We start from the raw sequence: 14778 nt of genomic DNA on the forward strand, positions 1-14778 counted from the left end.
CCACAGTGCTATTTTGATCGCATCACATACATGTTAATATGGAATCATTTACTTTGCTATATATCAGTGATGGCAGCACCTGCTTAATGGCGCAGGGTTATAAATATTGTTAATAAGAGCAAGGAAATTTCTTTTAAGAGAACAGATAATCTTACTGATTACAGTTTGTCCCTTCCTTCACCTCTGCCACTTTCAAACGGCTCAATTTTGATTTAAGATCGGACAACTTGGCCAGCGATGAAAACCCATTTGAGTATGTTTAGCAGATTTTGGGTCATTTTCATATTTCACGACTGCCTGATTACCGAAAAGCGCTTAAAATTTTTTTTTTTAAGTTCTTAAGCCTGGGCAACTCATGTGTTGGGCCGGTGTTAAAATTAAAGGTGTATGTCCAATTCAGACAAATGTCAAAATGAGTGATGTGGATAATCTCCTTCCAGACTTAAAATGCTGGATGGATTGAGAGTGGAAGTTTTGCTCTTCGACCTTTTACGTGCCCCCAGCTAATTAACGTCTTTAAACCTAGCTGGCGACCAAATGAGCAATCTCCAACAACTGCCTGATGGAACGAATTTAGATAACAAATTTCTCAGGCACGTAACAGATCATGTAATAACCAGGTGGCACTTCAAATTGAAACGAGAGATGTAATGTTGCATTTATTGTGACTTCCTTAACTTGACTGGGGTATGAGCAAACACCCTCCTTTGCATCCAGAGCCAGTGTGCTGCAGTGACTGAAGCGTTGGACTTGGACAGGGTTGGCCAAATCTGCTTAATGTAAGAACCACGTAGAAAAAATGTCAGATGTTTGAGAGCTGCAAGACATGAACGCTAGATGTTTCGAGAGAAGAGAGGGAGGGAAGAACGGAAGGCTCCTTCCAAACAGGCTCTCTAATAGATATCTGTAGTAGAAGGAAGGCAGATGGGGAGGGAGAGGTGAAAAGAAAGCAACTTTAAAAGCATTCTTCAAGCTCCTGGCTGGCTTGGAGAAGTGATTTAAAGAGAGAAATGCTTTTTTCAAGCCGGCCGACGGGGCAGTGGGGGCTTCGAGAGCCACACAGTATGTGTGAAAGAGCCACACGTGGTTCCTGAGCCACAGTCTGACCACCCCAGACTAGGATCAGGGAAACCCTCCTTCAAATCCCCGCCTGTGCCATGCAAGCTTGCTGGATTGACCTCAGGTCAGTCATAGACTCTCAGGCTAACCTACCTTACAGGGTTGTTGTGAGGATAAAACGGAAAAGGAGAATGATGTACGCCGCTTTGGGTCCCCATTCGGGAGAAATGCAAGACATACCAAATAAACGCATGGATAAATCTACACTATTTCATATGGCCGCTGGCAGCATCGAGTGCTAAGGCGGAAAAGAAGAATGTGAATCTCCAAATTCAATGACTTGTAGCCTATTATTATAGCTTGGGAATCTGGGAGGGAAAATACATACATACATACATACATATATAAAAAAGCCTCCCTTCTCAACAGCTTGAGGAAGACTAGGTGTGCTCACGGCTCTTCACAAACTTTGCATAAGTTAAAGAAAAGGGAAAAACGGAGTAATTAAGAAATTAGCCTGAACTCCTAATTGCTGACTGTAGGTTGGAAATGAGATTTTAGGTTTGGGGATGTTCCCAAATCTTCATCTCGTGGGATTTCCTGGAAGGACCTTCAATTATTATTTATTCCAAAACACCCCCATAGCCCCCCCCACTGGTCTATACTTTACTGCATTTCTCTTTGTCTTGCAAAGTCCTCTGGAATGTAAATATAACCAGGGATGCCAACTTTAATACCGCCCAGCAACAGCAAACCCTTCCTAACGTGCTAACGGATCTAGAAGTTGTTGCATAATTTTCGCTAAGCCTGTCTGCAACCGCCAGTCAGAGAATGAACCAATCAAGGAGGGAAAGAAATTGAAGTGAATTAAAAAAGCAAAGAGGATACTGGTTGCACAAATCCAACTTTAAAAAAAATAGCAATAACTAAAGCCATGATAATAAAGTTATCAAGCTGGTTTTGCGCCCTTTGACTACTAAACACTCTGGCAATATTTCACTGCTCATAATGGATTTCGAGTAAACAAAAGGAATCGTGTGAATAGAAAGTCATTTAAAGAACAACAATATCAATGACAAATTACACTGCAGTGCTGATAACCTCCGGGGGGGGGGGAGGGATGCTGTGTGCTGTGGCTCTGTGACAGAGAGGTGCCCCCTCATTGTGTATCGAATCCATGGGATGTCACATTTCCAGTCCCATGATAAACGGCGGGTCTGACAACTCACTTTCTGTCCCGAGATATTTCTAACTTTTGCCGGGTTGCGTGGCAGGCAACAAAATTGATTAAACTCGGCCCGGGAGGGGTGGAAGGAAAGGGGAGGGATTTGACGCGCCAGTCGCCCGGGCTTCTATTTGTTGATTACTATTGATTTTCTTTGATACTTCCTTTCAAAAATCAATAGCTGGGAAGAAAAATAGGCCCGGTTTACACATACTTAAACATACCATTGTATGCGAGAAGAGGCTACAGTTTTGGCAAGGGCTCTGGCATCCAATTACGGGGAAAGCTCTTAACAGGTGAAAGCCGGGGCTCCCGATCGATACTCCGTTTTCTTCCTCAATCAGAGAAAGTGGCCATAAATTAGGCGCATCGGTGTTATTTTCAAAGATGTTCCTGAAGCAAATAACTTTAATTTTTTTTTTAAAAAAACAAGATTTTCATAGGGTCTTTTTTTTAAAAATGAAGGACAAAAGAAAAAGATTTCCCCCCCCCCCCCTTACCTTGAGTTCATTCGTGCCTTCAGCTTCTTGGCCTTCTTTTTCGTCTTCTGGCGCTCCTCGCCATCTTTTGAGGGCTCTGTGGGGACCGAGCTTTCAACTATGATGTCCACAATGTACTTCTTTAACGACAGGTGCTCCTGTGGGAGGCAAACGGCTTATTTTAATGTTTTTCTGATTTGAGGACCTTACTCCGCCTCACAGAACAAGAGGCTGCTTACATTTAAAAAAAAAAAATTAAAAACAGAACCAAGGCAATATATAAAGCATTGGCATTTAAGAATAAGCAATAAAAGTAGCAGCAAAAACACTGACAATCGAAAAGCGGTAGTAATGACCCAACAACATCCGACAGCAAGATGAAAAACCTTAAAAGCTGAACACCCGTCTTTATTTATTTAAAAGACTTCTAACACCCTCCCTTCTCCTGACAAAGTCAACACCCAAGGTAGGCAGTATTAAAATAAAATGCAATAAAACCTTATAAAAACCAATCTCCAAAACAGTAAATGACGTAACGGCAACGAAATGAAGGTATTTTCTCAATAACGGTTTGATAATAATATACATATTTTTTCAATAATGCCAGTAAAGCAATATGATGCAAGGACAGGCCATAAAATCCCATGCAACTCGAGGCATAATGTAAAACCTCCATTTAACATGGAAATGTTATTTTCCAAGGCTACCTCTGAGTGGCCAGGGGGAGGGGGGGTGGGCAACCGTGTTAGGAAGACAATACTCCAATATTATTCAATATTGGTCACCTTTGTCGGTTATTGTAACTGCATGCACCTGGGAGGGAAAGGGTTAAGAGAATTCTCTCCCTGGGGTACCCTTGGAAATTGGTTCCACCCTCTTATGGGTCAGATGTTGAGTCTCTTTTGCCCTTGATTGCCTTCTGTGTTTCATCTTATATAGGACTTTCTGTCTCTTACCTGGAGCTGCAGCGAGTTAACTTTTTTTTGGAAGTTAATCTGTCCATAAGTTAAATGTACCTCCCTGAACATGTCATGTAAGATGTGCTTCTATTTTTGTAAGTAAAAATTTAATTTCTCTCGTTACCAGTGCCGTCAGACCGTCTTTGTGATTTGTTTGAATGGCATTTCCCTCATAACTGGGAAACGCGGAGGATCGGGGATACTGCATCGATCTTCTGTGTTTCAAAAAGAAACAAAAATTGTTGTTAACGTTTAACCCAAAGGGGAGGGGAGCAGGGCTAGGAAGACAATACACCGATATTGTCCAATATGGGTCGCCTTTGTTGGGATATTTTAACTCTGCGTGCAAGAGGATCTGGGAGAGAAAGGGTTAACAGAATTCTCTCACTGGGGTACTCTCGGCAATCCCACCCCCTCGGTTAGATGTTGAGCCATTTTGGCCCTTGGCTTGGCCTTCGGTTTCATCTTCTATAGCAGGGCTGGCCAACGGTAGCTTTCCAGGTGTTTTTTGCCTACAACTCCCATCAGCCTCAGCCATTAACCATGCTGGCTGGGGCTGATGGGAGTTGTAGGCAAAAAACATCTGGAGAGCTACTGTTGGCCACCCCTGTTCTACAGGACCTCTCTTCTCTCTCTTACCTGGGCTTGAAGCTGAACTGAATAAACTTTTTGGAAGTCAACCTGTTCTCAATAAATTAAATATGCCTCTATGAATATGTTATGTAAAATGTGCTTCTATGTGTGTAAGTAAAATTTCTTCGTCTTGCTGCCGCTGGGAGTTCGATCACCTTTGTAATTTGTTTGAACAGCATTTCCCCCTTAACCGGGAAATGTGAAGGATTGAACGTTGTCAGCTGCCCTGAGCCTGCTTTGCGAGATAGGGTGGGGTATACATTGCAAATTAAATTTTAAAAATCTAATTAAAGGGTCGGGAAATACTGAATAAAGCTTCGGTGCTTCCAAGAAGAATCATTTTTGTTACATTTAACCCAGTGGGAAGGAGCAGGACTAGGAAGACAATACACCAATACTGTCCCATACCAGTCACATTAAGGCTTCCAAGGGGTTGGGAAAGTCATGTGATTTGCTTATAAACACACACACACAGGTTTGGTGTGGGGGGGGGGGACAACAGAGGGAAGTTTTTGTCTGGGGGCCATCAGTGACTCTTGATAGGATTTCCGCTGGCTTTAGGTTAAGCAACCCGCCCCCCCCCCCCCGGCAAAAAGAAACAACTTACAAATTGTTATTTCTAGATAACGAAGAACTGTATTATGACACGTGAACTTGTCTGCGTATATCACACAAGAGAAACGATGCTATCGCCCTAAGCTCGGGGCAAGTTCGCTGTCCTGTTTTGGCCTCCATGTAAAAGTAACGCTACTGCGATTTCTCGGCTACGATTACTAAAGCAATGAGCAAGCTTTTGAGTCACACAGAACTCTCCCTCGGGTTGGTGTTTTTAAGAAGTGAAAAGGGCTGGATTACTTAAGATGAGTTTCGTGAAACTCAAAAGCCAGCTCAAAACCCAGTCCCCAGATGGATTTAGGCTTTTTACAGTGCTTAATTCAATGCAGAGTCACTCCAATATATATCCCACGGGTGGCCAAAGGTAGCTCTCCAGATGTTTTTTTGCCTACAACTCCCATTAGCCCCAGCCAGCATGGCCAATGGCTGAGGCTGACGGGAGTTGCAGGCAAAACAACATCTGGAGAGCTACCATTGGCCACCCCTGCTATATCCCATTGAAATCAGTGGGCTTAAACACCTCTGCAGAATACTGCACCATCAGAGAAACAGGTACACAGAACCCCACTCGGGGATTATTATCGCTCAGATGTGACCTTCAGGTCCAATATACAGGCTGAGCCAGAAGTCGCTCAGATGGTGGAGCCAGGCCAGAGCAGTCTTGCAGGAGCTGGTGTAACCCTATTGGCCACTGGTTGCCTGACCCTTGCAATACCACCATCTGGCCTGCTGCAGTGGTGGCGCTGCAGCACAGCTGAAACATCAGGCCAGGCAGCTCCATCCTTCAGCACAGGGCCGTGTTTATTTACATCAGGGGTTCCCGACGTTGTGCCCGTGGGTACTGTGGTGTCCTCTAGCATCTTTTCTGGCATCCGTGAAGTGTTCCTCGGACAGGGCCGGGTGGGCTTTTTGACCAGGAAGGCTTCTGATGGGCTATGAGAGACGTAATTGGCTGTGCATTTTTTTTTTTTAATTTTGCTTTGGCAGCAGCTGCCACCAAGCACGAGAATCTTTACTGTGGGACTGAAGGTAAGGTGTGGTAGCCACAATGTGGCTGGTTAAGAACATAAGAGAAGCCATGTTGGATCAGGCCAAGGGCCCATCCAGTCCAACACACTGTGTCACATAAGAACATCAGAGAAGCCATGCTGGATCAGGCCAATGGCCCATCCAGTCCAACACTCTGTGTCACATAAGAACATAAGAGAAGCCATGTTGGATCAGGCCAATGGCCCATCCAGTCCAACACTCTGTGTCACATAAGAAAAGCCATGTTGGATCAGGCCAATGGCCCATCCAGTCCAGCACTCTGTGTCACGTAAGGACAGAAGAGAAGCCATGTTGGATCAGACCAATGGCCCATCCAGTCCAACACTCTGTGTCACACAGTGGCCAAAAAAATTCTATATATATACACACACACACATATATATATATACAAAAACTGTGGCTAAAAGACACTCATGGACCTCTGCTCCATATTTTTATCTAACCCCCTCTTGAAGCTGGCTATGCTTGTAGCCGCCGCCACCTCCTGTGGCAGTGAATTCCACATGTTAATCACCCTTTAGGTGAAGAAGGACTTCCTTTTATCTTTTTTAACCTGACTGCTCAGCAATTTCATCGAATGCCCACGAGTTCTTGTATTGTGAGAAAGGGAGAAAAGTACTTCTTTCAGGTTCGGCCTCCTGTGACAGCCATTTTGAGGCAGGACCCACCACACAATGTCAGAATTCCAAAGATGGCTTCAGGCTCAAAAAGGCAAGAGGATCCCTGCATATGCTACTTTCCCCACCAGTGGGAAACCAGAGCTGCTGCCACCACCCATTCTCCTCCATTTTCCCCTTGCAGCCACCATCTCGTGAAGGAGGTCTGGTTGAAAAACGCGACTGGCCTAAGGTCACTCGCAGCAGTAGGGGGATGTAAACACAGGTCTCCAAGATCCTCACTTGGTGCTCTAACCCAGGGGTGGCCAAAATATGGCTCAGGAGCGATGTTCCCTCTAAGCTGCGGAGTCTTGGGAGCAGAAATTCTACTTTGTGAGCCACCGGCATTAAGATTGTGATCTACTAGCATTAAAGTTGTGAGATACGGCACAGTTTGCTCTGGGGCCATTTTTCGTGAGGTAAGACAAAAATGTGTGAGCCAGGGGCTGTAAAACTGTGAGCTAGCTCACACTAACTCAGTTTCAAGGGAACACTGTTCAGGAGCCATATGTTGCTCTTTCACACACACTGTGTGGCTCTTGAAGCCCCCATTCCCACCCTGTCAACTGGCTTGGAGACTGCATTTAATGTTAAAAGTTCTTTTCTTTCCACCTCTCCCTCCTTCCCTTTCCTCCTGTCTTGCAGCTCTCAAACATCTGGCATTTACTCTATGTGGCTCTCACATTAAGCAAGTTTGGCTACACTTGCTCTAATTACTCCAACACCACATCGGTCCAGAGAATAAAGGTACCCACATCCTGCATTTCCAGTCCACACTTGAGATCCCAGGCACCGATAGAGCTAGCGACAAAATGTACGTCATTCTCTTAGCTTAGGGTCATCCCTGCTGCACCTGAGTTTTGGCCACTGTGTGGCACAGGGTGTTGGACTGGATGGGCCATTGGCCTGATCCAACATGGCTTCTCTTATGTTCTTATGTGACACAGAGTGTTGGACTGGATGGGCCATTGGCCTGATCCAACAAGGCTTTTCTTATGTTCTTTTGTCTGGGGCAGTGATGCTCTGTACTCTTGGTGCTTGGGGGGACAACAGTGGAGGGCCTCTCGAATTCTGGCCCTGCTGGTGGACCTCCTGATGACACTTGGGTTTTGGCCACTGTGACACAGAGTGTTGGACTGGATGAGCCTGATCCAACATGGCTTTTCTTATGTCCTTATGTCTGGGGCAGTGATGCTCTGCATTCTTGGTGCCTGAGGGGACAACAGTGGGAGGGCCTCTGGAGTTCTGGCCCTGCTGGTGGACCTCCTGATGGCACCTGGGTTTTGGCCACTGTGACACAGAGTGTTGGACTGGATGAGCCTGATCCAATATGGCTTCTCTTACATTCTTATGCCAACCTTTGACTACGCTTACTGGCGCTGCTGCCTCTGCGTTCTTTCTTCTGATGGCAGAAGGAAGGAGACTTTAATCCGCCCTTTTGAAAAAAACCATCCCTTCATCTGCAGGGCGCCTTTAAATATAAAGCGACATTTCATCCTCCTACATCAAGGCATGGTAAACTCTCTCAGTCAGGAATTATGAATCAGGCAAGGACTATTGCACCTCAAACGCCTTGTCTGATCTAATCCTCGATTTAACAGACATCCTTTATCAGCGATGATAAGAATTCAACGCATTCATTCATTCACCTTTCTCCGAGGGGGAGGGGATAAAGACAGACCTTCGCTTTCATCACGTGCAACACGGTATTGGCTATGGAACGCGCCACGCATATCAACTCGGACGTTTGCACCAAAAAGAGGTTTCTCAGAGGTCTCGGCTTTCAGATTAATCTTAAGCTTCATCTCTGGAACGCATCGAGATAAAACTAGCGTAATAACACGTTGCGTCACCCCTCGCTTGTCACTTCTCCAAAGAACGGATCAAAGCGCTGGATTAGCGTGGGGGCCAGGCCTAAAATCTAATGTGCGAAAAGAGAGACTCAACCGGTAGCTCAGGAAGGTATCGGATGTCAAAAGGACACTACAAAGACTGCGGCTTGCCACACAGTCCTATGCCCCGAGCACCTACATTTCTAATATTTGCAGGAGGCGATATAATTTGCAGAATTCACAGGAGTTTTAATTGCTGGGAATTACTGAACGCCGACTGGAAACAATGAAGATAAACAGCGAAAAAAACGGAAGTTTGCGTGCTGAGTATTTCTGGGCCTTGCTAGAAAATAATATTCTGCGAACTGCTTTTATCTTATGCAAAAAAAAATAAAAATAAAAATAAATAAAGAGAGCTCTTTAGGGTTTGCAGAGTCTTTCGGGATCAAGTGCCGTGTTCTACTGGAGAAAGTTTTCCTTCCAGACGTTTCGTTCTCAGCTGCGGAGAACATCCTCAGTGGCGTTGCACTGAGGATGTTCTCCGCAGCTGAGAACGAAACGTCTGGAAGGAAAACTTTCTCCAGTAGAACACGGCACTTGATCCCGAAAGACTCTACAACCCCTAATGATGTTACCAGCCGTGAAAACCTGAAATCTTTGATAAAGAGAGCTCTGTTTACTGACTGCTGCCTAGGGAAGGCCAATGACTGGAACCTTCATCTTAATTAAATCCTCTTTTCCCACTGCCCTGACCTTGATGGCCCAGAGTAGCCCAATCTCATCAGATCTCGGAAGCCTAGCAGAGCCAGTTCTGGTTAGTGTTTGGATGGGAGACCTCCAAGGAAGCCCAGGGTTGCTATGCAGAGGCAGGCAAAACCCCCAAGCTCTGTTCATCTCTCGCCTTGTGAAAACCCTACAGGGTCATCCGTGCTGTGTGTAGTGGGAAGGGCTACGTTGCACCAGAGAGGAGCCCTTTTTGGGGGGCTGCAGTGTTCATCCTGAACATCTCTTGCCCTCAAATCCCTACGGAGTTACCTTGAGTCAGCTGTGACTTAAATACATTGTTCACCACCATCGTAACAATTGGGCCAATGTATCTTATAACATTTTTTAACAGTTTATGGCGGTTTCGCAGTAATCGGGATCAGTTGGTACATACTGCAGTAGCCAGTTGCTGCTTTCGTTCGAAGGACGCGGGAGGAGTTAGACACAGACACACAAAAGCCAAACTGCTGGAATGAGAGCAGTGTTTGGATGTTTGACAGCACTGTTTCACCCTGAATCTTCCCTGCAGTGTTTTGTAAATAAACAGTTGCTAGATAAGAGTGATGTCTCAAACTGAGTCTGCCGTTTCCACAAATTATAAAAGGATTTTGACTTATTATATATAGCAAGTTAGGCCATGGGCTTTATTTGTTTTTATTTAATTTATGTGTTTATTTTGATTTAATTCATTTATACACCTTTCTTTCCAATGGTGACCACTGAGCTACGGTCCCTCCACAGTTGTATTTCTGCTTCCGCAGGACCTCATGCAACCAATTTTGGGGTACTATAATGCACACACACATATAATACACACACACCACACATATCTATGGGCAAATGCTTGGCATTGCAGAAGATCTTGCGCAAGTGGAATTTACGTTCCTACTTGTGCATCGCTGGATTGAAGCTGGTCCCTACAGAACTGCATTAGGATACAGCAGATCCCAGAACTGCATTAGGATACAGCAGATCCCAGAACTGCATTAGGATACAGCAGATCCCAGAACTGCATTAGGATACAGCAGATCCTAGAACAGATTAGGATACAGCGTGCTAGAACTGATAGCGATGGGCTAGACCTAACAGCAATCAGTTCTCATGGTTCTAACAGGCTGCGCTTTTTTCCTGGGGGAATGCGGCAGGACGGAGTTCTGGAAACCAATTTGTGGAAACAAAATTATCAAAAAACATTTAGAAGTTCATGAGGGGCATCAATGTGTTTCTCTTTCATTTCATTCTTGAGAGTTCCGGCACCTCTTATTCCAGAAAAATAGCCCTGCTAACAGGTATATCAAATCAAATGCAATTTCTTACACACACACACAAAGGCACTGATTCTCATACTAGCAGTCATTAGAGCTCCTCTGTATGGTATACTTTTAACAATGAACCCATTTCTCTATGAACCTGACAAAAGACAGCTTTGCAGTATTCCAGCCTTCACAAACAAAGGCAGCGTTCAGCTACACGAACACACTTTGGAACGCACAAGAGTTATTTTATATGCACACTTCTATTAACAATCACCAACTGCTTGTAAAAGAAAACACCATTAAGCCTGAAATCGTGAAATGCTATTTTCAGAAACCCAGCAATGACGATGCTGTCATGAAGCCAGAAGGGATTTTGAAGAAGGAAGCTATTTTACATTTTAAAAAATGGCTTACGGGGGGAATGAAAAATGACCCAAATAAATAATGGAAGTTAATGAACTTTGGCTTTGGAACAATAAACAGAACTCAAGGCAGACGCGTTGGTGCACTTTGCCAGGATGTACGATGCAGCTTAAAGTTTACATAAATTCCAGTTTTTATAGTTTTAACACATTTATAATTATCTTAACTCATTTGGAATTGAAGAGCCGGGTTTCGAGAGACTCAGCGACTACGCCGCTGGCTCGGCTCTCTCGATCAGAACGTTTTATTTATTGACCACATTTTTTTATCTCGTGCCTTCCATCAGGGAGCAACAGGCTAAGAGAACTCAAATAATATTCTCTCTAAGTTGAGTTAGTGTGAGCTAGCTCACAGTTTTTTTGGCTTCCGGCTCACACATTTTTGTCTTTAGCTCAGGAAAAATGGCCCCAGAGCAAACTAATTGATGCAGCGGCTCCCAACTTTAATCCCAGCAGCTCACAAAGTAGAATTTTTGCTCACAAGACTCCACAGCTTAGAGGGAGTATTGAACACGACTGGCCCAAAGGGACACCCGGGGAGTGGGGACTGGTCTCTCCAGTTATAACCTGACCACTACACACCGCTGCCTCGCACGACTTGCCGATGTATGTCCACTCTGTATACTTCGGTCATCTTTAGAGGCCCTCCGTTGGTCACCGCCACCATCTGAAGCTATTTATTTATCTATTGGACTTTTATCCCGTCCTCCCCCGCTTTCATTGCAGGGCTCAGGGCGGGCCGAAACAAAAGTAAAACTAGTAATTAAAACATCATCCTATACTAAATCTGTAGCAACAACTGCAATCTGCCAGATGGCGATCCGGCACAGCTGGGAAGTGGTCCTAGAAGTTTCTGCATCTAGACATGCTCATGACTGACTGATTTCTGAACAGCTGTCGAGACACCAGGTGAAACTGTGGACGATACACGGGATAAGCGGGGTACAGCGGAGGGAGGCCGATGTAGTTTAGACACCAGTTTGGTGTAGTGGTTAAGTGCGCAGACTCTTATCTGGGAGAACCGAGTTTGATTCCCCACTTCTCCACTTGCACCTGCTGAGATGGCCTTGGGTCAGCCATAGGTCTTGCAGAGGTTGTCCTTGAAAGGGCAGCTTTTGTCAAAGCTCTCTCAAACACACCTACCACAGAGGGTGTCTGTTGTGGGGGGGGGGGTGGAGGTAGAGGAGCTTATGACCGCTCTGAGATTCAGAGTATAGGGCAGGATATAAATCCAATATCATCATCATCATCATCATCATCATCACCCCGACTCGGCTAAAAGCCTGGAGGAACAACTCTGAAGCTAGACCGAACTTGCTTAACGTAAGAGCCACACAGAATAGATGTCAGATGCCTTTCAATCTGCACAGCCAATCAGAAGTCCTGCTGGGCAAATATCTCACCCAGCCTCTTCCACTTTTTAATATTTGGCAGGCACTAGGAAAGGTGTCAGCAGGCATCATGGCACCCATGGGCACGCCTTTGGAGAACCCTGAATTAGTCCATTGGGTGTCTTCAGCATCTATCAAATGAGATCCTTACAGAATTGGCCCATTTATACCCCGCCCTTCTCTCTGAATCAGAGACTCCAAGCGGCTTACAATCTCCTATATCTTTTCCAGCCACAACAGACACCCTGTGAGGTGGTGGGGCTGAGAGAGCTTTTACAGCAGCTGCCCTTTCAAGGACAATCTCTGCCAGTGCTATCGGTAACCCAAGGCCATTCCAGCAGCTGTAAGTGGAGGAGTGGGGACTCAAACCCAGTTCTACCAGATAAGAGTCTGCACACTTAACCACTACACCAAACTGACTCTATCAAATGAGACCCTTACAGAAAGAGCTTTCTCCAAGACACAAGCACAAAGTCCTGCTTTCGTAATTCCAAAAGCTGCGACAGAGAAACTATTATTTGTCCGCTCAACCTTTTCCTCGCTGTGTAATTCCTACTTAGGTAAAAGTTCATGCGTCCCACTGCCACAGTGGATTGATTTTGATCAAGACGAATTAAGACTGCTGAGCCTTTCGTTTAGATCAATTACTTTAATCAACCCCTCCATTAGAACTTCATTTTTTACACAAAGTGTACTCGCATCTGCTTTCAACGGACGCCGCTTTCAACACAAGAAGAAGAAGAATTGCCAATGGCCCCTCCAGTCCAACACTCTGTGTCACATAAGAGCAGAAGAGAAGCCATGTTGGATCAGGCCAGTGGCCCCTACAGTCCCACTCTGTGCCACATAAGAACAGAAGAGAAGCCATGTTGGATCAGGCCAATGGCCCCTCCAGTCCAACACTCTGTGTCACATAAGAACATAAGAGAGGCTATGTTGGATCAGGCCAGCGGCCCCTCCAGTCCAAAACTCCGTGTCACATAAGAACAGAAGAGAAGCCAGGTTGGATCAGGCCAATAGCCCTTCCAGTCCAACACTCTGTGTCACATAAGAACAGAAGAGAAGCCATGTTGGATCAGGCCAATGGCCCTTCCAGTCCAACACTCTGTATCACATAAGAACATAAGAGAAGCCATGTTGGATCTGGCCAATGGCCCATCCAGTCCAACACTCTGCGTCACATAAGAACATAAGAGAAGCTATGTTGGATCAGGCCAATGGCCCATCCAGTCCAACACTCTGCGTCACATAAGAACAGAAGAGAAGCCATGTTTGATCAGGCCAATGGCCCCTCCAGTCCAACACTCTGTGTCACACAGTGGCCAATATATGTGTGTGTGTGTGTATTACACACACGCACATATACACACATATATACACTCACACACACACACACATATATATACTGTGTCTAATAGCCACTGATGGTCCTCTGCTCCATATTTTTATCTAATCCCCTCTTAAAGCTGGCTCTTTGCTTCCTTTCCCAAGGGACTGGGGTGGGAGGACCCTCAGCCAATGGAGAAAATAGAGGCTTTGCTCTTTAGCTCCTGTGCGATTGAGCAAGCATTGCAAAGCAAGCTGTTATGCAGAAGGTAGCAAGAGAGAGGGAGAAGGAAGCAGATGACAGCCATTTGCTTGGGGGCCTGATAGGAGCCCTCCGGGGGCCTGATTTGACCCCCGAACTGCATATTTGACACCCCTTCTCTAGCCATTACACCACGCTGGCGTTTTGGAAGAGAGCTGTCAACATCTGAGAAACAGTAGGCAGTTTCTGTCACTCTTATACATTACAAAGGGTTTTTATTTACTGCATTGTGCCTGGAGGTTGAATCCCAAGGCTCGTCCCTGGCCTTAACCTGCCTGCCCCCACCCGGAAGACCAGCGAACGAGGACAGGGTGAGGTGGGGGGCTGGGCGCCGCCTTACCTGGCAGCACTTTCAGGTGCAGCAGGAGACAAGGAGCAAACCAAGCAGTCTCCGGGATCCCTCCTACCGCCACGGGAGGGACGAAGACGGAACCCTCGCTCCTTCCAGACGCAGCCAGTCCCGATAAAGCCATTATAGCGTTATTGGGAGGGGGCGGGGGTGAGAGAGGATGCCAATTTAAGGGGAGAAAATCAGGTACACTGAGGGGGAAGAGCTTGGGGCTGCCGGGGCTGGAATTACAGAGAGAGAAAGAGGCAGCAAGAGCAAGGGGGCTCAGGTGACACAAACCTCCCGCTCCAGCCCGGTCTGAGATGTACCTTCCTCACAAGAAAGGCGTCCTGGAGCCATCCCCCAGCCCCTCCCAAAGGCCGTAGCCCGAAGACCACACACATTGCTTGGAAACTTTGACATCCAGTTCTGTCACCTTGTTTGTAAGTGCTATACAGTTAAAGGTCAAGGTAGTCCCCTGTGCAAGCACCAGTCGTTTTTTACTCTGGGGTGACGTTGC

The 14778-nt window shown here is 45.9% G+C and overlaps 1 protein-coding gene across 2 annotated transcripts in view; it reads right to left on the reverse strand.

Annotated features, from left to right (window-relative positions):
* Positions 1-14778, reverse strand: part of SCAPER (S-phase cyclin A associated protein in the ER) — a 251036-nt gene that overhangs the window by 147467 nt on the left and 88791 nt on the right. For both annotated transcript variants that reach the window (XM_060259908.1, XM_060259909.1), the window contains one exon: positions 2785-2921. In XM_060259908.1, coding sequence (XP_060115891.1) covers positions 2785-2921 — 137 coding nt within the window. The remainder of the gene's footprint in view (positions 1-2784; positions 2922-14778) is intronic.

Source organism: Heteronotia binoei, chromosome 19 (assembly GCF_032191835.1).
Source record: "Heteronotia binoei isolate CCM8104 ecotype False Entrance Well chromosome 19, APGP_CSIRO_Hbin_v1, whole genome shotgun sequence".
NCBI classification, from domain to species: domain Eukaryota; kingdom Metazoa; phylum Chordata; class Lepidosauria; order Squamata; family Gekkonidae; genus Heteronotia; species Heteronotia binoei.